The 24740-nt window shown below is 32.5% G+C and overlaps 1 protein-coding gene across 1 annotated transcript in view; it reads left to right on the top strand.

Annotated features, from left to right (window-relative positions):
* LOC140445131 (uncharacterized) overlaps nucleotides 1-24740 on the top strand; it is a 62786-nt gene that overhangs the window by 32536 nt on the left and 5510 nt on the right. The window contains exons 4-7 of the mRNA XM_072536971.1: nucleotides 10098-10224; nucleotides 17276-17326; nucleotides 18376-18511; nucleotides 22912-23141. Coding sequence (XP_072393072.1) covers nucleotides 10098-10224; nucleotides 17276-17326; nucleotides 18376-18511; nucleotides 22912-23141 — 544 coding nt within the window. The remainder of the gene's footprint in view (nucleotides 1-10097; nucleotides 10225-17275; nucleotides 17327-18375; nucleotides 18512-22911; nucleotides 23142-24740) is intronic.

The following is a 24740-nucleotide window of genomic DNA, read 5'->3' as shown; positions in this document are numbered from 1 at the left end:
TGACCCATCTAAAGCTTTCTCTACAGACATGAAAAGAATATACATCATAATATATTCATCTGATTGATTTGATACAAGAAAAGCACAAGGAAAATCCTATACATTGTCATCTATTGCTATAACTATTGTCAGGTTAAACTGATACATGTTTAGTTCGTAAGTTTAATCGATACATATGCAGTCATTTCTATATTTTGGTAACATTTCTGCTTGGCGTTGTTTCATTATTATCAAAATAAAATGAATTATCTTCCTTTAGTAATGGGAACTCACTGCAATTTTCCCATTGTGTTTTATTGAATCTAGAACAGATCCCGTATTTTTTTATTTCCTTAATCCATCCACACAATTTTATGTAATAGATTTTTTTTTTTGTTAAAAGGTGATACCTTTTTAAATTGCCACCGATAAACACCCTCACCTCATCTAAAATTTTAGATCCAATCAAAATAGCCAATTTCTGCATTTCTTCTTCAGTTCAGTATTATGTGACCTAAATTATTCCTGTAACCGGTACCGACAAAATTTTCAATTTCTAATTTAACTGATTAAATTCGTAGGGTTTTCAATCGCACAAGCGCCTCTAACATGACTTAACTTAAAAACTGTAATGCAGTTATCAACGAATATCTAAATATAAACCATACATGTGAAAAATGTAGTAGATACAGTAGGCGGTACAGTGGACTAGCCCGAAGCTTCATACTGTGTCTTCCGTATTTTTAAAATTTAAATATTTTTAAAATTAAAGAAAGTAATTTTATTATTTATTTATTATTTATATTAAAAAAATTTATATTAAAATAATACAATAAATTATTATATTTGTTCCTAACGTCACCTGCTAACGTATCAGCAAAGAATACGCTGTTACTTCTGACAGGCTCGTCAAAGTCAGACTAAATATTAAATTATTAATCAGTTATAAAATAATATCATTTGATAGTAAATTTAATTATTATATAAACTAAATAAGATGTTAAAATCCGTAAACTAATTTTCGAAACCAAATTCATTTTGGTTTCGAAAATTAGTTCACGGATTTTAATATCAGATGTCGCTATTTGCTTAGAGCCTAGCATGTTAGAGTTGGTTCCTAAGACAGAAAATATTTATTTTCATTTTCAGAGCGACTGTGAATAGCCGTCTCTGATGATCCCTATTAGGATGAAATACGTATAAGCGGATACACAGGCCACTGTACGTGAAATCAAATCTTAACCTCTTAAATAAGATGTCTAAAAATAAAATTTGAGTATAGTTGGAAACGAGTTTATTAAGTAAAAATTTATAAAACTTTTCAAAAATCAAAATAACAAATTATGGTCAGTTTCGATATTTTGTATAAGTATCAAACTTCAACATAAAATGTTTTACTAATAATTCTTTTTGTCGCACTTGAATACAGTAGTCGAACCGATAATTGTAAAAATCCGACATTGTATTTATATAAAATTATTTTAAAACGAGAAGTGCCATAAAAATTTAAACAGATGATTCAATATTGTTATTAATTCGATGACATTTATGACTTTTAAATTTTGACCGTTCGAATTCTAGTATCGATCTTTTATTTTTCTCTTTGTTTTACATATTTTATTAATTTTTTACTTTTTTTAAATTTTTTTACTTTTTATTTATGTATGTATTTTGTTAGTAATTTTTATGTAGTTTTTAATTTAAACCTGCTAGAATAAATTGATGACTAGAAATGAATTGATCGAGAGTAGTGAATCGATGCGATGTGCAGAACCGCTATTTCGTGACGCTACCCGTGTTTCCTTATCCTTCCACCGTAGAAGCTTCGCTAAATTTAAATGTTATGTCAACCATAATGCATAATCATCAAAAAATTGAATTCGTAGCGCTAGCCACCACTAACAATTTCTATTTGGTTAAAACCACACACTCGAAATAACCTACCCATCCTTTATACAACTGACCACGTGATAAACAGGCAGGGGCTGCTTGAATTAAGAAAATATGTGTTTGTTGTCGATCAGTTGCCGCTAACAATAAATTGTTATATTTCTGCTCATAATATTAAAAAGAATATATTCAGAGTTCTAATTTATAAAATACGTTTACATTGATATTAAAACAATCCATTAATTTCAATAAATATTTTATAGCATCGACGCCTACGTCCTAAGATGTATTAACAACTTATGCGGTTAAAATGTTCCAATTTAATGTGTTTATTAGCGCTAATCATTTGTTAAGTTAATACTTCTTATCGCTCGGTATGTATAATATACATACGTATACACTTATTACTCTCCTCATCGACCTTATATATATATATATATATATATATATATATATATATATATATATATATATATATATAAGGTCGATGAGGAGAGTAATAAGTAATAAGGAGAGTAATATATATATATATATATATATATATATATATAATACAGTATTGGGTATGAAAAACAGGATAATGTCCATTGTTGATGATAATTTGTTACAAAAAAATCTGGACATAATATACAAAATTTTTCGAAACAACAGCTATCCGAAACATATTTTAAAAAAACTCATTTACAGCAGTAATTTCTATGATGGTCCTGTCCTTGACTCTAACAATGAGTCAATCAAATACAAAAAACTCCCCTTTATTAACGGTCTAACTCAGTCTGTCGTATCCATATTTAAAGATGTTTCCAATATTAATATAGCTAAATACAATACCATAAATAGCAAACAACTTTTTTCTAAAATTAAAGACCCAGTACCAACCTTATATAGGAGTAATGTGGTATATGAAATACCGTGTCTAGGATGTGAAAAAAGCTACATTGGCCATACATCGCAGTGGCTAAAACAATGTATCACACAGCATAAAAGTGATTGCCGCTTAGGAAAAAATTCTTGTGCAGTTGTCGAGCACTACAAAAACACCGGTCATCTGTTAGACTACAACAATGCTCGTATTTTGGCACAGACTGAAAATTACAAAAGTAGGTTATTTTTGGAGATGTACCACATTAACAACAATAAACAAACTTTAAATTATAAAACAGACACGGGGCAATTAAGCAACATATATTGCACTATATTAAACAAAATTTAATACTACACTCACCTTAATGATTAATCATACTAACTAGCCTTAATGATTAATTAAAGAAATACTATTCCTCTAATGTTTTCTTACATTGTTATTTTTTGCATTTTGAAATAATTTTTACTTGTTCCATCTTATTTATTGTTAATGAACGTGCTCAAAGATATTTTAAATTTTAACATGCATTTTATTAAATGTACAGTTTCATCAACAATAATGTTATTTTAATATTCAATTTTATTTATGTGTATAATCTTTTAATTTGTAGTAAGTATTGTAAATCTAAGTGTACGTCAGTGTTTTGAAATGTTTGTTATTTACAGTTACTCCCGATGAAGCTATTAAATAAATGGCGAAATATTGAGCTTTAGAAAAAACAAAGATTTTTATTTAATATAGACCACATACCCGATATTTCCAACATATATATATATATATATATATATATATATATATATATATATATATATATATATATACATATATATACATATATATATTCGCTTTTTTCCGGGGTATGTTCTCAGAAGAGACTTTATAGCTTTTTTATATCTAGATTTCCGCAGGTGATTTCCAAGTATAAAGTCTTCTTTTAGGTAATTTAAAATTTGTATTCATTATTACCATCTCCTCGCTTTGGCAGAATTCGACAAGTCTGTCCCCTCTTTCATTTTTTTCTCACGAGCCAAATTCCCCCACACATCCGTCCACTTTTCCTTTTCCAACCTTGGCGTTGAAATCTCCCATCACCAACAATATTATCATCTTTTTTTGTGGATCTTATGATTTCGTTCAATTGCATGTAGAACCTCTCTATCTCGGTCTCATCTTTGTCGGCAGCTGGTGCATATATTTGTACAATGTTTATCTTTTTAGAGAATGTCTGCAATTGAATCATCATCAATCTCTCTGAGTAAGGAGTAAAACCAACTACTGATTTGTTTGTCGCTTTGTCTACAAGAATGGCAACTCCATATCGATGTCTTGGGTCATTGTTACCAACGTAATACATCATGCCGTTGTTTGTGGCTAGTTTTCCTGAATCGGGCCATTGAACATCGCTGATACCGAATATATTTATCTTGAGGCGATCCATTTCAGCTATTAGGTTGTCCAGCTTACCTGGATGATATAAACTCTTCACGTTCCATGTGGCCAGTCTTAGGGTTCGTCCTTTTTCTATTTTCTCTAAACCAATGCTTTTCTTGGTTTCCTTCTGATTATGAGGGTTTCGCTTGCTGACGACCTGAGAGGCCTCATATTCTTCGAGTGTACCTCTCCTGCCGGATCTTGGTTTCCGACTGCCATGATCAGTAAGGTGTCTTTGGGTTTTTGCAAACGCTATTATGATTTTCTAGGAATGTCATTTGAGACGTTTAATACAGTGGTTTTCCGTTTCCTTCCGTATCCTTATGCCGTTGACTACTTAATAGTTCCTCCGCCTTCGAAGCCGATTTCTCAACTCCAGGACAAAAGGGTGCCCTACCACTTACCAACTCATCCGCCCGAAGCCGTTGGTCAGTAAGTGGGAGATCGCTTATACCGGCAATCGCTCGGTAAAATTTTCGCCATATCTGGCTACCCTCACTTAGTTTAGCCTGCAGACCAATGCAGTTGCCCGGGGTGTGGCGCGTGGAGCCATAAGTGAGAGTTAGCTGTCTTATGAGGACCAGTTATCAAGAACCATCTCCTGTCTATGACGCTCGATGTGGTCGTTCCGATAAAAGGTGTTACCTCTATAACACAACTCTACACCCCCACTAACTATTCTACCCCCACAACAAAACGCTCAAAAGATATTTTGCTTAATAAAAATCTTACCTTACAATTACAGTAACCTATAAATAATTATTACTGATGAAATAGTAAAATTTCCGAGTAAGGATATTTGAATCATTAATTTGTAGAAGAATTAGCAATAAATCAACCGCATCGTAAATGTTTCAAGAACAAAATATGATTGAAATGTCAGATGTTGGTAGTTAGATTTCTTTCCTAGGTGGCGTAGTTACTCTACCGGACAAACAGTGTGACTTGTCGTTCTAGCTTTTTATATTATATTATTTACGACCGTACTGTGTTAAATATTGTTTTATAGTATCAGCAATTGGTCTGTAGGAAATAAATCTATTTGTTTTATGTCCCAATATTTCGTCACGATTTTGTGACTTCTTCAGGAAAAAACTGTAAATGCTATAGCGGGATAAGATGGTAAAATCTGCACTCCGCTAGATTTTTATTTGGGGTTGAGCACTTAAAATTACGTATTTAGAATCCCCTTTAGCCAAATTTGTGGTTCCCTAGGCGGCCCCTGATGTCCCCCATAGCAAAAAATGGGTTTTTTCGATAAAAAAAATTTATATATTCCTGAGCGATCCTTTGCTTTAAAAAATCTGAAAAAATTCACGAATATACATTTTAACACCTAAAAACCTTGTAATTTTTTTTCAGATTTTTTGGATCAAAATTGGGCTCAGCCAAAATATCTGAATTTTTCAAAGAATTTTAGGTTGTGTAGATAATTTTTGGCAAACGTTTAAATAAATGTTTTTTGTGTATTTTTTTTTTCGTTCTTTTAAATGACCTGCTTAGATTTGCCATTTTCTCTCCGTAACATCCTTTCAAGCAAAATATTTAAATTTTTCAAAGAATTTTTAGGTTATGAATCAAATTTTCAATTCGAAAAATCCTGAATTCGAAAAACTCTTTTTTTGTTGTTTTTTCCCGTAGTTCTAGCGCATAATCTCAACTATATGTTAATAAATAATTTTTGGACGACACTTTTGGCTAGTTCTTGGGATCACTGATGTTTTGATCCTCACTACCCCAATCTTTTGAGGAGGAAATTGCACGTCTTTCCTTTTTTTGTAATTTTATCGGGAGGTCTGGTAGTCTTCTTGAGTGTCCTGTTTTGTGCACCGGATAAGCATTGATCGGATAAATAAGGTTTTTCGATATTTTCTGTAGGAATGGAATAAGTAAAGAACTCTCTAAAGTTCGTGTCTTTTCTAATATGGGGACTGATCAGTTCCTGAATCTGCTGTACATCCTTTTTGTAAGCCATTTTGTTAGCTTTGTTTCCTAGAGTCCACCGCTTTTTAATTATCTTGGTTTGTCCAATCTGTTTTCACATATGGAGAAAAAGGCTCCGTACTTATAGGGTTACCGATGTACCTAATAAGCTTAGTAAAAAAACTATGGTGTCTTTAATAGATATTTGTAGGGCCGGTTGTTCGAACGCTAATCAAAACTTGATTGTAATCAAATATTTATTTTATTTACAAGCAAATACGTCACAGCAGCTGTCAAAATTATTAAAAATTTCTTATTATTATTATTGATTTGTAAATAAAAACATGAAATTAACATCAGAAAGAGTTTAATTATGGTTTACTTTACATTAAAACGCAAAATAATAAAATTGAATAAAATAAATCAGTCAAAATAACCTCAAAATGTGACGTATTTGATTTTAATTAAATATTTGATTACAATCAAGTTTTGATTTGCGTTCGAACAACGGGCCCTAGTGTATTAAACTGTTTATAGTGGTGGTATAGGCATGCTAGGATCCGTACACCTTTCGTAAATATGAAGGCTATTAAAAAGAGTGATTAATATTAAAATACAATTAATTTAACTATATATCGTTACCCTAATATTACAAGGTTGTATGTAACAACATTGCTAATTTGAGAAAAATCGATTTAAAAAAATGAGCTTTCATAAAAATCAAATTGTTTTATATATTTTAAATTTGAATTTAAATTAAAAATGTACATATGTATTAAAGGTGATTTAAAGAAAAAATTAACAAAAAATTGGTTTTTGTATTAGAAGAAAAGGTATTTGAAAAAAAAAACATAGAACCTTGATATAGCAAGAAAATTTTGCTTATTTAAAAAATTAACATAGAACTTTGTTAACTACAAAAAAAAAACAAATTAAATCTTATTTTTGGAGGAAAATACACTCGTAGTATTCCTTATCAACTTCAGGGATATACTTGAACATAGATTTTAGGGCATCTATCTTATTTGGGGGAAGTACAACAGCCTTATCACATTTTTTTAATTGAAGCGGAATGAGTGGTTCTGTTTCGGTTTTAACATGACCTTTTCGTAATTTTCTTTGATGTAAATTTACAGTTTTTAGCTCTTTGGTTGGATCAAAAGTATCTTTATACTTCAGTTCAAAAAAAGATTTAGAAAATTCTAATGCTACTACTTTTGAAAATGGTACAGCGTTGTAGTTCAGTTGGCTGGAAAAAGACTGAAAATCTATAAAATGTTCTTGTTTCATTTGAATTATTGTATATGGATTTTGTCGGTTTACTTTTAAAAGGTAGCGCAGAAGTGATATAGGAGAATAATATTCTACTTTATTCAACGTTCTTTCAATTGCATTGTGGATTGCATCGACCTCTTGAATACAAGCATGTCCTGGAACAGAAAATTTCATGGAAATATTTTGCACATTCTGATGTTTTTGAATTAGGTAACTGAGAGCATAACTCATAAGACTGTTTCGATTCTGTGGAACGCAGCTATCGCTCCACAAAATGATTTTTGTAAACTCTGGATGGTCCTCCAACACTTTTCCTACTATTTTATAAACTGCGCTTGCAATGTCATTTCCCTTTCTTCCATGTAAAGCTTCTGTTCACACGGCACAATACACCTTTTTCCCAACCGAAAGGTGACCGGTCATATTGTACACATTTAATTTGCTCTTATAAAAGAAATTTTTTATGTCTGCTTTTGGACATGTCAAAACATTTTCCAGATCAAAACATAATAAAGGTATTCCGCTTTCTTTATCTCTTTGTTTTTCTTCTCTCATATACTCTTTCTCTTTCAAATGATCAGTATATCTTCGTTGTGATTCTTCGTCTTCCCTCTTCTCCATTTTTCTTAATTTTATTTCTTCGCAGGTATCACATCTATCTTTTCTTGGTTTGTGAAAAGCTATATTAAAATAGTTGCAAAATATTTTTCTGTAGACAGCAAAAGAAACTGGATTTTTTTTTGCATTCTCCAGCAAAATCCAAATAAAGCTCATACAATTTTTTGATACTTAATCCGCTTTCTAAATACTCTTTATTAGTTTTTTTGCGACAGTAATGGGATTCCACTCTTGGAATCATGTTAATGTGCTCCTTGACCAAGTTACTATCTTCGAGTGATGTTACCCGTTTTTGATGTTTGCCTTGTTTACTTTCGGGTAAGGTTTTGGTGGAAGTTTTATTGTTGTGCACCGTATAAATTGGTTTCTGGCTTATGCATAAAGTCCCAGTGTAAAAAGCCTTGCAAACTTGGATCTTTTGATTATTTATCTCAAAATAAAACCTAAAACTTTTGCCTTTTCTCGAATTTTCTGGATTTTTGCCTTTTCTTCGTCTCCAAGGAGTCTCAGCTTCTGTGGTATGCAAAATATAGTTTTTCTTTTCGATGGCTGAGAGTAAATAATAGTTTTTAAAAATTTCCTTCCTTTGTTCGTCGCTAATTTGACGCGAGCACTTCATTCTGCACTTTTGTACACAATCTTTTTTATTCCTAATCTTTCTAGCAGGTACTACCTTTTTTCGAAAAGAAATATACTCTAGACCTTGATCAAATAAAGATTTTCTTTTGTTACATGTCCATTCAGAAGTGTTTTTCTGTCGTTTTCTAGTAAATATCTTTTTATCTTTTATTATGAGTTGCTTCTTCTAGTAAAATTTCTTCGGAAATATGTCCAATATTATTTGTATCATCGAAATCAGAATGGTCTGGTTCTAGAATCTTAATTTTGTTATCTTCTGAAGACGGCATTTTCTTGGTGAATTCTGGAACTAAAGTTGTAGAACTGCTAGGTACATTTCTAAAATAAAAATAAAAAAAAAATGTTTTCGCGATTTAGTTAAACAAAATAATTGTCAAAAATATTACCTATTTAAGTTAGACTGCAAGTCACCAGAACCAGAGTTAGATGCATTTTTAATCTTAATATTGCTAACAACTATGATTGGGGCCTTTTTATTCTTTGGAGTGTGAATGATTGAGGTGGAAGACGAACTAGGAGCTTTTCTAAAACAAATTAGTTTTTAAATAGTAACAACAAGCTAAATTATAAAAAGAAATTAATAAAATGTTACGTTGTTTAATTTTTTTTGTTTAGCAAATCATGCCTACCTGCTTGAATCCGTTTCTGAGTTAGTTTCGTCATCACTTTCGCTGCTACTTCTTGACACGGGAATATTAATAACACGTCCACGAATTTTAAGTCTGAAACAAAGAACTTTTATTTCTATTTTTCTATTTTTGAACTGGTAATACGTAATCCTCATCATCATCAGAGTCTTGGACATAGTCATCACTTAAATTACTCATTTTTTTTAATTCTAGACACAAATAACACTCTCGAAAACTCTTGCGAGTTGTATTATAAATACAGGAACATAACCTCACTTTTACAAAAAATACAATAACAAGGTTGTATGTTACAACATAGACATACAAACACTATGTAATATTTAGATCTTAATCAAATTTTAAATTCCAAAGTTCTATGTTTACCATAGAACTTTGCTATTCATATAAAGCATAATTTTGTACATACACCCTTGGTTTTTTTAATATTACCAGAGTTGTATGTGAGCAAACTAATTTCCATACAAATTGTGATGTAGTGCTAGTCACATAGAACTTTGTAATATTGAAAACTTAATTTAGTAAAAAATGTTACATAGAACCTTGTAATATTAGGGTAACGATATGACGAATAATGAATTCTATAAACTATAAGTATCCCATCTCGACAGTGCTCTATAATGTATACTCTACAGCTAGGGTTTTTAAAATTGTATTACTATTTATTGTCTCAATGAATAAATGACTTCACTAAACACCTGTTTTAACTGACCAATTACTAGTCCCCCATTTTCTAAAAAATATTCTATATTTTTGAAGTGTACTGCATTACATGATATGTCGGTTGTTGAACGATGTATATCTAACGTCATGTTTTTTTTTTTTTTCAGTGTTATGAGGTAAAGACAGATTTCACTTCCAAAAGTTTGTTAAAAATGGATAGAGCAGCTACATGTTTATTTGGAATTAGAAATTATGGCGTTGACATTAATGGATACGTTAGGCATCCCGTACTAGGTATGTGACAGGGATTTGATTCAAGCAGGTACATAATATATAATTCATAAAAAAGAATTGTTACCAAATTTTGATAAAAAACACAATAAAATCCACGTCTAATTTTCTTTACACAAAAATTATTTTTATATACAGTTTCTTTCATCACGTAACATAGCCAACTTATGTTCCTTAAGAGATATTGGTATCCTGAAACACATATAACATGCAACTATTTTTATCTATTAATAAATACCCTTTGACACGCCTGACTAGAAAGAATTATGAAGTAATAACACGAGCTAGCATTTAAAAGCATTATAACAAAGCATGCTTTAGAGCTGTAAAAGTGTTAATTTCAGAATAATTGGTATTATGCTTGATTAAATGACGATGGTTAAGTGTGAAATAGATACGAAGACAAATACATTTATTATAACAAAGCAAACGCAAATTTTTCTTAATAAAAAACATTTTGTAAAGGTATTATCGGGGTTCCTAGGCCGCGTTCCGGAATTGTTTGTTCTTGATCCGCCATCTGCAACTGCGCAGACATTAATAGGAAGTTTTTGTAACTACCTAAAGTAACGTATCTCCCTATACGTAAGGAACTAACGTATCGAAGAAGATGAACGTTAAATTGAGAGTTGTTAAAGTTCTGCACGCAACGTAACGATGGTGTTGCCCTCATCGAATTAGTGATTAACTAATAAAGTGTCAGTGCCAGTCTTGTCCTTGTGATTTAACCCTATTTTTGATATTTAAAATAAATAACAAAGATTTTTTTGAACAATTTTTAATTTTTGAGATGGACGCGATATTCTATGTAGGTGCCTTTATTGATGATGAAGAGGACGATGCCCTTCTTCTCCACATCTTGCACGACTATACGGACCTTAATTTTGATACCATCGTATCGCGTTTGGATTAACTTCCATCTTTCTGGATGGTCGTAAGGGTTCTTGCCTACGACTTCCTTCAACAAGAACAAATCATCTTCATTGCTGAAGTGAAGTCGTTTTCTACTGCTTTCCATTATTTATAAAAATCAAAATAAATATACTTAACCACAAATGTGAAAAACACGTAGGTACCACGTGTACTTATGAAATGTGGATGTTGAATGTTGATATTTTCATTTTGGTAATGGGGTAAGATCCCCTTGTGCATTCGGTTACTTTCGGTTCGATAGGGATGCGTATGAACGTAACGTACCAGGCCGTTACGTTAGGTAATACGTATCTAGATACGTTAGTTCAAACATTAATGCGCATGCTTATATGTCAAAAAGATACGTTACGTATACGTATTTGCTTGCACAAAAACTCTCTATTAAAGACGATGCGGGAACGGACGTTCCCGCATCGTCTTCCTCTCAACCACTGATGATCTTCCTCAAATATCTCCACTACATTTAGCTGTCGCATAGAGTGGCATTTCACATAAAAGTTGGTCAAAAATGGAAATTTCAAAAACTAGTATTTCGGGCGGATTCTTGTCCCTAAAGCAGGTAGCTCTAAAAGTCACAAGTGCTGCTACAAACTATCTGAGAAAATTGGACTTATTTATTTGACTAAAATTTAATTTTTGTTTTGATTATTATGAAACTTGAAAGTTTTGACGTAACATTGCCTAATTATAATAGGTAATAAGATAATAACTTATCTCTGTTGTTGATATTTATGAAGTATAAACTCTCCACGACATTTTTTTTATACTATATCGTCTATTCCAGGCCCATATAGCGACGTGCTTCCTGCTAAAATATCTACAGCATCTTTTTGCTCCTGCTTTCGACGAACTCTGCCTTTTTTTGTTGCATCTGCAGCCCGCTCTAGTAATTCGATTATTATCTGCCGCGAGTGTATAATTATGAGAAATTGACACTGTACTTATTCCAATTTCTATGTGAGTGCTCACTCACATCACTCACTCACCAAGCTCACTCACCTCACTCTCTCACTTCACTTACTTACCTCACTCACTTATTTCACTCACCTCAATCACTCATTTCACTCAGTTAACTCACTCACTCAACTCACTCACTCACCTTAATCACTGACCTCATTCACTTATTTAACTCACTCACCTCACTCACTCAACTTACTCACACCTAAATGCCTATAACTCCATAAATTTTGCTCAGATCATTTTGAAATTTTAACTGGATACTAAAGACTTATATATAATATAATAACGGATTTATTACGGCTGTCGCCGCTTCTCCGCCCCCAATTTACATCTTTTTCTGTCATATGCAGTTGCCTCTTCTATGTCTCTTGCCGCCATTGCTTCATCAATATCGTTGCGCCAACTTCTCCGTGGTCGTCCCCTCTTTCTTCTTTCAGGAGGGATCCATTCCAGTACTCTTCTATACTGAAGAGTTATACTATCGAATAAAAAAACTCAAAAAATACCCTACCCTCCAACACATATTTAAGGATTAATTTGCTAAACTTATTAAAATTGACATTTTTTTACCTTCAATCATTAATTTTGCGTAAACTATTTGGTCTTTATAACACAGCTCAAATTAAGGCTTTTTATGTCTTTCATAATATTATACTCATTTTACCCCAAAGTGTTGATTTGATACAATAAAAGTAATCAAAAACGCCGTTTTTGCACCTTAAAGCTGCCATAAAAAAATATAACCAACAGTTTGGCGTTGCAAACGAGGTCACACTGCTCTTCATAACGCTGTGCTAGTTACAAATATTCACTAATTAATGCTCAAAATCATTCATTTTTGTCTCTAGAGCTTGGACTATTAACGTAATATTAAGTTTTTCTATAATATACGCAACTAAATTAAGGTAACTTTTTATTGCAGATTTTTAAATTTTAGGTTAATTTACAGGTTTTCCATAACAATTATTTCTTTTTACTTCTAAAGATTTATTAGTGTATAAGGTGAACATTTTTAATAACATTCACTAAACTGAAAAAAATAATATAGCCTATTTACCTATAGAATGTACCCATGGTATTTTTTGACATCTATGTGCCAACGTAACTTTTGATTTCTGACATTTTCATGCATTTTGTTTAAAGTGGAATTAATCTTGTTATGATCTTATTATAATACAATGTGTAGGTCCATTCGCTCAACTCGGGCATATTTTGACAGATTCATAGTTGGAAACCTACAACACAAAAGTTCCTAGCTCACAGTATTAACAGCTTAAATAAACTTTTATTACAGACTTCTTTCATTGAAAAAAGAAGAATTATTATAAATAGTGGAAGTGTATACTAAACCCATAAAATTTTGTGTAGTATATATTTAAAAAATATACTACAGTTGTTATAATTTAACATAACTATTTATTATATGGTGCAAATAAATAATTTTATTTACTATTAATATTGGCTATGAGTACGTGTGCTTGGTTGTATAGTAATTTCCAGCCACTTCTAGTCTGTCAAAAAGTAACTAACTTCGCAAAAAAATAATTACTAAATTCACTAGACAGTTCGGACTGGGAACAGCGAACCGACTATACCCCTGGTACAAAAACAAAATTATTCATACACACTTTTAGATAAGGCCACATACTGTACTATGAGGCCATATTTAGTCCAAATTTTAAATGGTTATTCAACAGGCCTAAGAGTATTTGAGAAACACTTAACAAATTCATTAATTCAAATAATCAACAGAGAGTATTAGAGAAATATATTCTCGGTGATAAACAATTAGTTTGACAAATTTGACGTAACATATCAGTTTCTTAATTTTGCCTCATACTGTGTCGTCTCCGGTGTAATTAATAAACCTATGAAAAAGTGTTAACAACTTGGAGCAAGTTTCCATGTTTATTAATTGTTCTAACTATTGCGCACTATGGTGTAATATTGCGTAGTTAGCCGGTACGCTCTTATTGTGGCATTGTCTTGAAGAGGCAATGCCTTTAAGGTTTTATTGGTGGTGGAAATAAAACGCAGTCTTTCTAAGAAAAAAAACTCAGCTCCAGAGTCTTAGAAAGTTTGCAGAGCCCTTCGAGCAAAGTGCTCTAGAGAGCTACCCTACACGGGTAAAACCATGTGCTAGACACTGACTGACTTGAGATCCGAAAATGTCCCATATTTAAAGATAAATTAACTTTTATATGAAACTTTTTCATTTCTCAACCAATTAAATTTAATTATAAGTTCCAGAAGGAAGGGCGATGCACATCAAGGTGCGTGATTGGTGGCACTTGATGACATCCCCCCTGCTTTGGAGACTCTGAGGCTGATAAAAAAGCTGATTTTATTAAAAAAAACTTATTTTATTAAAAAAAAATTAAGAAAAACAATTTTTTTACAATTCACATATAGAAAAGAAAAAAGATGCATAAAATATATCAAAATGTATATGTCCATATTGTCAAATTAACTTACAGTTCTCTAACACACACTACACTCGCGTACATTCACGTAGCACGCACTTGCACTGCACAAAAACACTCACAGGCGGTGGTCGGTGTTGTTGACAGCATCTGCAGGTCCATCCTCGGCGACGTGCTCGTTCTACGGCGGCTTCGTCCTCTCTAGCTATACTTTTCCCATCTGCAAGTCGCCGGTGAGTTTGCCTGAGCCTCCGTGGTGACTCTGGACCACATAATGGTAGGCAGGCAGTGACTGGCTACTGCGGAGACATCCATCGCATCAGGTACTTAGCATCAAGTAGGCTGGCTCGTCGGAGATATGGCACATCGACGGTTTCAGGGCTGCAGAAGGTGGATATCGGCCTGTTAGTTTGGTGTACTAACATCCGATGCTTCTCCCCGCTGTTTTCTTGAGTGGTTTTGATGCAGGCGTCGTGTTGGAATTTTTGCGATTTTCGATCGCGGAGCATGAGAACTCTGACATCTCGGAGTCGTGGTAGAGTTCGTTAAAAGGTTGGGCGCCATGTCGTCTCCGGTGTAATTAATAAACGTATGAAAAAGTGTTAGCATCTTGGTGCAAGTTTCCATGTTTATTAATTGTTCTAACTATTGCGCAATATGGTGTAATATTGCGTAGTTAGCCGGTACGCTCTTATTGTGGCATTGTCTTGAAGAGGCAATGCCTTTAAGGTTTTATTGGTGGTGGAAATAAAACACAGTCTTTCTAAGAAAAAAAACTCAGCTCCAGAGTCTTAGAAAGTTTGCAGAGCCCTTCGAGCAAAGTGCTCTAGGGAGCTACCCTACACGGGTAAAACCATGTGCTAGACACTGACTGACTTGAGATCCGAAAATGTCACATATTTAAAGATAAATTAACTTTTATATGAAACTTTTTCATTTCTCAACCAATTAAATTTAATTATAAGTTCCAGAAGGAAGGGCGATGCACATCAAGGTGCGTGATTGGTGGCACTTGATGACAACTGAAGTATGGGGCAAATATTTGCGAACGGAAAACGGCATAAACAATAAGGCAACAATGCCAATTTTTCAGTTGAGACGCAATTGCATTTTCTGCGTAAATAAAATTTATACAGTAAATTCATTATTTTTGTGACTTTAGTTAAGGAGGGTGTGGGTAGGTTGATTTTCAATATTTTAAACATATTTTTAAGAGTTATTTTTGAAAAATTGTTTAATATAAATTTATTTATAACGTTAGTAGTATGTGGTATAGTACATTTCAAGAGTATTTTCTGAAATTTTGGTACAAACATATTAAAAATTGAGTTAATGACAGCCAATTTTCAAAGATGTAAAAAAGTTATACTTTGCGGTGTCCATCGTAACGTATAACTGGATCATCTGTTAACAAAAAACCAAAGAGATTTCGTTAGTTTATGAGTCTTCCTAGGTAGCAACCTCGAGATATTATTCGTTTATTGATTTTTCAATTTTTAGAAGTAAAAAAGACTAATTTTTTGACTTTTTAATTTTTGAAACATTTTTGTTAAAATTTGACAAGTTTGAACTTCTAAAATTAATTATAACAAAATGGACAATATCTCGACGTTACGACCTAGTAATTTATCTATAAAAGAAGTGTGTAAAATTCGAGAAGGATCGATCAAGTAGTTTTTCAGATACAGTGAACATCGACTTGAAAAATATTTACCGTTTTTGGCGCGTTGTAGCTCTTACGTTTAAAATGCTTAACCCTCCGTCCCACGGGTGGGGTCCATCAGTACAAGTATAAATGAAATTTGCTTATTTTTTTTTGTATTTTTTCCTAGACTCGGTGTACCTTTTAATGGTACTGAATAGTACACTTTATCATAATTTGGTAAAATTGTATGAATCCTTTTAATCGCTACCTGCAAAAGTATCCTGACAGACCCCACCCGTGGGTGGACGTTTCTTGTTTTGTGCTAAGGCTTGGCTAATATTGCAGCTATAAATGCATTTATTATATACTAAGATCCAATAATACGAATGCGGAATTTCGGTCTTCTCGTCGATTGTTTCTGAAGTCTTTAGGAATTGCGTTAGTCCAGAAAAATATGAAAATAAGAGCGCTAAATATGCGTATACCGGGAACATCACGGTTACTTGCTGAAAAATTTTCTGGAATTGAGCAAACGACGAGTGATGACTCAGCCCCCGGGAAAACGGGGATGGTGTAAGTATTGTAAAAAAAGAAAAACTAGGTATTTTTGCCAATTGTGCAAAAACTCTTTATGTGTGGAACATATAAAAGCATGTTGTGCCGATTGTATAGAAACAAAATTAGCATTATTTAACCCCCTCTATTTTCTGTTTCCAATTTTAATTTTGGATATTTAGTTTTTACTTGTATTACTGTAACTATATAGAGTAATAATGTTGTCTTTTTTTATATTTTTCTTTTGTATATTGCCGTTCATGACTTTTTTAGTAAACTCTTGTAAAAAAAAAATATTAAAAAAAAAATTTTTTTATTGAGAAAAACGATGTTTAAAATTTGGTTCTGATAGACCCCACCCGTGGATTTGCATCACAAAAAAGTCACCCGTGGAAAGGAGGGTTAATCACTCCATCAATTTTACTCCCATCACTCTGAAATTTTAACTGGATGGTCTTGAAGAGTTATACTATCGATTTAAAATGAAAAAATTCTTCTCCCTCTTAAGAAAACTAACTTTTTATAATTTATTTTCCAGGTCTCTGTCTTTGGTTTCAAAAACGATCGTCAACGAAACAAACATGGCCAGGTATTTATCAATAATTTTAAAACTAATAATTTTAATATCTTTCAAGTTGTAATTAAATTCTTAATCGCCATAATCGTAGTTACCTAAAGTTTTAAATTCTTGTATAATATGAAACCTACTTACAGTATGTGTATAGTATTTTTTATACCTTTCAAAATCTGTTTTATAACCATACACGATACGCATGGGTAAAATAAATATAATTGTGACTTAAGGTAAAGTTATGTATGAAATGAAAGCCCCTAATTAGGAGATCTATTTTGGGATATTCTCCAATTTTACCAGTGAGCAGTCCCTGAATTAAGCAAAAAATACCACTTAGGTACTAACCTAAAAAATATATAATGCTTGTCTATTTCGATTCATTTACTATTTACTTACCAATTCCATAATAATTTTAGCTAACTTTTTTCAAACAGAATTAATTAAAATATGTAATCACTTTTGATTTTGATGTTGTCCAGATATCGCTTTTCAATGTTTAATAATATGACTGTTATTTTTAATGACATCTTTCTTTTATAATGACCTTAAATGTTCAGTAACATATAGAATTATCGAAGCTTGGTGGTTTAGTGGTAAGACTACCATACTTGCACACGGACGCTGAGGGTTCGAATCCGACATGAGTCTTTTTTTAATTTATTTTTGTTGAGTTATTTTTATTATTAGTTTGATTTATTACTTAGTGATGATTTTGACGTAGACAGTCTTCACCAGGTTATTTTGCATTCAAAACTTTGTATTTTGAATTATTTTGTTTCAGTTTTATTACAATGCAATTAGAATAAATTGCAAGTAAAGAGTTTTCCGAAAACTTGTTACCTAATATGTATCATAATTTCTATTATTTTTAATTGTGTTAAAAAAAAGGCTACAGCAAAAAAAGGGTTTTACAGTTTAATAAAGATGTAAAAAAAACTTCTATGGAGATGGTACCTATATTAGAGTTTGCTTTGTAAAGTCAATATAACTTTAATCGAGAGTATAAACAAATAATATAAAGTCGATAACTTTGAAATATTATTTTATGTTTTAATATTTTTAAGGGAAATGGGACAATATGGTTGGAGGTGGTTTATCTGTAGGACATGGTATTTTGGAGACTGCACATAAAGAGGCAATGGAAGAGGCCTCTGTACCGGTAGAATTGTTAAAGAATTTAATTAGTGCTGGCTGTGTTTCGTAAGTTTATTTTTAATTAGCACTAAATAACAGCACCTAGTTTATATGTAATAATCAAGTGGCTATTTTTAACAATTAATTAGCAAAGCCACACGTTGTTTTAATATCCTCTAGTTGTGAATATTTCGTTTGTCAATTCAGTATTTTTATTTTATAAATCTCCTTTCCGAGAGATCTGTATTTTTTAATGAATGTAGGCTTTCGCTGCCTATGTTTTGTAAAAGGTTATCGCTCGGTGCATCTGGGGCCTTCTTCTACTGAGCACATGTATTTCTGTGTTCGGCAACTGCCGCTTTCTGGCAGTAAGGAAGGATATAGTTCCTGATGTTTCCAGTGAAACGACTATTTACACTGCGTTTTGTTGTTCCAATCTACTCTGAACCACTACAATGAACACGATAAATTCCTCAAGCAGTTAAAGGTTTGTCTGGATCTTTGGCGTATACCTATATAAAAAGATTGGAAAAACAATCCCTGAAATTGGCTGATCTGGATCTGAGCGTTAAACAAGATGTAGATTTTAGTCCTACGAAATATAAAAACCTGTTCTCAGACGCACCTATAATTCCAGCACTGATTCGGACCAGCCGGCAGATTCTGGAGAGTGCACTAAGGCTATAAATACGGCAGATAAACCATTGACGCGTTGCCTTTAATATTATCTGCCGCAGTTGCAGACTAAATGCCAGGAAGAAATAATTCCAGACTACGTCAGATAAACCCAGATCTCTTTTTCTACTAGTTCATCCTTTCCGAGACTGACGAGTGCAAAAAAATGTTTCTTTAGTATTTTGAAGTGCTGGATACAAGCATGGACTTTTTGATCCAGGGCTATCTTTTAATCTTGTTGGTTATTCGTTTTGCCACTGCTCTTGGTTGGTGCTACTAGCGACGCCGTGGTCAATAAACAAATTATGTCAATGATATGGCGGCTTTTCAATCAGCCATGTCGTTGAACTTTTTAATTGCATAAAAATTTGATAAAATAACTAGTCGTGTGATTGACTGGCCTTATTCAATCAGAGCGCTAGCTGTTTAAATAGAACGGCTAATTTAACCATCTGGCTGCGATATATATATATATATATATATATATATATATATATATATATATATATATATATATATATATATATATATATATATATTTATTGTTATGCTTGTTTATTTTGACTTTAATCTTAGTTTATTGAGCCAATAAAAAAGAGTTATAACTTATTTGTTATCAAAAGTAAAATAATCCTTATATTACCTGTGTTCGATGGATTCAAAAGATTTTCTAGTTGTCTTTTATCGGGGTAGAGAAGAAAGGATAAGAATACAAATATATTATATTACAAAGATTTACGTTTCTTTATTTTATATGAACGAATAAAACAATTATTAAAATCTGTCGTTATCTTATCAATCAGCATACAAGAAAATAAATCAAATTTTTATAATAATAAGATTATAAAGCTACATACATTTGTATTACGTGAAAAACCAATTTTACTTAAAATTTTCTTTACTTGAAACAAGAAACAACAAAACTTTAAACTTTTGATTAGCCTAACAAAACCTCAGTTCTTAAATTTGAATGCTAATAACCATGATGTCGAAACGATCCTTCACAGATATAAAATTCAATTGTACAAACACTTACAGCTTATTTTCTTCTTGAGTTGTATGTTGGAAAATACCCAGAAAAGTCCAGTCTCCTCAACGATGTGATCTCTCCTCCTTTGCACCTCGGCTCTTTCTTAACGTCTCTGCAAACCTCCTGCAGACTACACAAAAAACACCTGTTTCACTTCTTCAAACTCAGCTACTTATTTATGACACCAGGACCTCCTTTTGTCAACTTGATGCCGTAAGAATACTTTCACATATACTTTATAAAATGCCCACGGTAGATACACGGACCTCTTTTAATCTACTTGTTATCTCCTTCTTCAAACTATTCACTTCTTTTCGTTACGCCGGTATCCAAACTCACGAACCACACCCTATCTTGAGACGAACGACTGTTTCCTTTCGATGACCAAAATATGACTAACTTCTCCTCTCTCCTGATCGACTCACAAATTCCCATTTAAAGACGACCGTCCAATCAAAAGCTCAAATTGTGTTTACCATGATTTTGGAAAAGCCTAATTTCGGTTTCAGAGAAAAACTAAATAGCTTACTTTAAAATTGGTTTTTTCAATACATCATTTATACATATTTCAAAAGATTAGAATATGGTCATTTAATACTCGACTATACAAACAATGAAAAGATTAACTTACAGGTAAAATGTCTTCTAATTCTAAACAAAGGTTTTTTGATAATTTTGTTTGAAACGGAAAAAGGTCGTTTGCCAAACAAATTTCTATTCTTATCTACACTAAATCTTATCTTAAATTAATATATACATTTTTGTTTATAATGATATCTTAAAATTTTATTCCGATGGATATTTTTATTTATTTTTCTTTGGTTGGGAAAGAAAAAGTTTGACAATATATATATATATATATATATATATATATATATATATATATATATATATATATATATATATATATATATATATATATATATCTGACTGATATATAAATATCTTATATACATTTTTTTTCATAAATGATGGATTCGGCCGTTACTTAATGGAAGTTCATTTTATCTAACAATAAGACACTGAAAACTTTTGTTTTAGGCACTTCCACAAAATGTATTATAGTTTATTATCACTACAGCTGCTTCGAAAGTGTGCTTTTCTCAAGTGGTCACTTTAAATAGCTGTATTGATAATACATTATAATATATTTTGTGGAAGTGTTGAAAACAAGAGTTTTCAGTGTTTTGTTGTTTAAATTTTTTTTTTTCGCTATCTATTACACTTAATAGAAAGAAATGGGACACAGAAAGGAGTCTAAGAAGAATTATATCATCATTTTTTTTTGTGGACATTTCTAATTAAATATTATCGATTATCACTATTAGTACTGAATTTATGTAATCCTATAAAAAGGGGGCTTTTATTGGATTACATAAATAAACCTACTTTGCAAATAGCATTTGAAAGTAAATATAAAGAGTGTTCCAATAGCGACTTCCAAACTTTGAAAGTTGTAGAGTAGAGCCATATTGTTGAAACTACATCTGTCAAATTGGGTGTCATTTATTCAGTAAATTTTACCAAATCACCGTCGATGTTCATAGCGTACAACGACACATAAAATTGTTGTATCAAAGTGGGTGCACTGTTTAGGCAACCTTCCGAGCGCTTTGTCCATTATACGGTCGACATGATCGTCCTGTCTACAGAGAAGACTTCTCGTAGTGTGGGAGATAAATTTGAGTCCACTGGTTCAGTAAACAATCAATCAATAACCGTACGTCGACAAAACGCAAGATCTGCCGAAAACATCGCTGCTGTTCATGAGAGTCTGCAGAAAAATCAGTGTATGTGCTTTCATAGACCACAACTTAGCGAATCTTGTGTCGTGACCTGTGTCTGTACTCGTACAAAATTCAACGTACCCAGGAGCTGAAGGTAAACGAGAATAGACAACAATGTGTATTCCCTGAATGGGCTCTGGAGCAGTTGGAACTGACCCTAATTTTCATCGAAAAATCATCTTCAGCGATGAAGTACATTTTTGAAGGAATGGGTGCGTCAAGAAACAGATACTGTATAATTTGCCTGAATTGGATGATATGGACACCAACGACATGTGGTTCCAACAGGATGGTGTTACGTGCTTTACAGCTCGTGCTACATTGGACATTGTGCTCGATCGATTTGAGAGTATGGTCATTTCACGTAGATATTTGACCCCGTTAAACTATTTCTTGTGTGGTTTTCTTAAGTCAGAGGTCTACGCGAATAAGCCACAAACTACAGAGGCCTTCAAAGCCAACATAACCTGATCTCAAATTCAGACTAATCTATTTGAATCTGAATATCGGCATTGAGATTCCTTTCGTAAGAATAAAAAATTTCGATGAAATCTTTGTTGAACACACACTTTTAAATCTGAAGATAGGAAGCACTTATTTAAAGACCCATATTTGTGTTTGCTTAAATATAATTCAGTTGCCCAAAAATTTTACTCATTTCGGTTTTGATGATTCAGAAATATGTTGGGACAACTGTTTACTCAAATATAATACTTGAATATTTTGATGTTTTTGTGTTAAAACTCGGCATTGTGTAGGTGTCGTTCAAAAAGGCTTTTAAACTTTTTATTATTTTTCATTTTATCCCGTTTAAAACTTTATTCAAAAATGGCGGCGGTCTCCGAATCCCATCAAAAACTGTGAACAGGTACCTTAGTTCAGTTACCAAAAATTTATTAATTTTAGGTATATGATGTAGAAAATATCTTTGACAGACTTTAGACGGGCGCTGTACAATTGATTAAATGTTTTAGATTTTTCTTCGAATCAGACCGTGGTCTTTTCCCGAATACGGAGTTCATCTTCGATTTAGAGTTACCAGTAGACTTCGTGCCAGTTAATGCAGATGGAGAAGTAGAGACTTTCGAACTACTGACAGCCAATCAGTGCCTGGAAAAAATCCTAACTGCCGATTTCAAAACGACCAGCGCGCCAGTAGCTTTGGATTTTCTCATTAGACATGGAATAGTTACGCCGGAAAATGGTAAGATAATACATATATATACAAAAAGAAACGTAAACTACAATTGTATCATTATCATTGAGCCTTCATTTATCACGTCCACTGCTGGACATAGGCCTCCCTTAAACTCCTGTATTCTTTGCGATTTTGTGCTCTTTGTTTCCAATTTTTGGTGATACGCCTGATGTCGTCAGCTCAACGTGTAGATGATCTTCCTCTAGTAAGTTTGTCTGCTCTTGGCCTCCAATGTGTAATTTTAGTACAAAGTATGTCAAACCCATCGAGCAAAAAGACAAAAGAGGGAATGTAAAGGTAGTGGGGGCAAAAATATTGTTAGACAGGAAGTGCCATCTTGAGAGGCCAAATTAAACAAGGAAAGAGAGTCTTTCCTTGTTTAAGAAATCAAATTTAGTTGGGTTATGTTATTATTTGTCTAAACTATCACATGAAATCTTATTTATATTGAAGTTTTTTAACAATTGTTTCACATTTTAGACTGTTATCGTTAATATTTAATTAAAATTTTCTCGTCTAAGACACATTCTGAAAACTATTTTATAGCTACTGTTAATAAGTGTCATGAAATTTAAATTTGACGCATTCGAATTTCCGGATATGTCCGCCATCAGAGGCCACTTTTTTGGTCGCCTTTTCATAACGATTAGATTCCCTCTTTTGTCTTTTTGCTCGATGGTCAAACCACGTCACCATCGACGGTAAAGATGAACTGTCCTCTGTTCTCAGTAGTAATAACGCATTGGTTAGTGATCATGTAGTAGTCTCTGGGGGCTCGGGAGACTAAGCCCTCGGAAGCCCTTAAGAAGACACCAAAGAGGATGTTGAAAGGTCGGCGCAATAATAATCGATGCGGTTCAACCCGAAAGACTGTTGAGTTTAATATTAATTCTTGTAATAGTATTAGTCTTAGCTCTAGGTTTAATTGTACTAGCCGCGGAAACCCTTCGGAGCATTTCAAAATACATGGCTTTCTCAGCAGTACACTGTAAAAAACAATTTTAACATTACAAACTTTTCGTTTTTTTTGTTGTTTATATTTTACTTTAAAAGCAGTTTATTCTGACAAAATTGTAAATAACATTAAGATGCTACAAGAAAATAGCTCCAGAACAATATTTTGCAACATATAAACTTGATTCCATTGAACAACAGTAGTATACTTCATCTAATTTACTTACCGTTGCACGTCATCCGCGTCATAGCCCGTGGGGTCACATGATACCAACACGAAATATTTAGGCGGTAGGTGTGTTCCTTTTTAGAATCACTTTGCCGAGTACACCAGCATTACAGCCACTAGACATATTTTATTATATACGCGTAGAAATAATATTTAAAGATTTCTATTAATGTTAACTTAAAGAAATACACAATAATATGTTTCATTTAATTTGTATAAATTCACTATAAAGCGATTTTATAAAGAACATTTGTTCGGAACACACTGTAACTGTAATCGAACGATGCTAATATTTTGGCATAAATTGGTAACACTTATTTGACAGTTGCGGTGTTGACTAATGTTAATAAGTAATGAAAAAAAGTGTTGGTTTTGTTTAAGTATTCCATTTTACATCTTTATACGACGCATACAATCGGCTC

This window comes from Diabrotica undecimpunctata, chromosome 7, assembly GCF_040954645.1.
Source record: "Diabrotica undecimpunctata isolate CICGRU chromosome 7, icDiaUnde3, whole genome shotgun sequence".
NCBI classification, from domain to species: Eukaryota; Metazoa; Arthropoda; class Insecta; order Coleoptera; family Chrysomelidae; genus Diabrotica; species Diabrotica undecimpunctata.
Note: the sequence above shows the minus strand (reverse complement) of the source record. Positions and strands in the feature narration are given on the sequence as shown.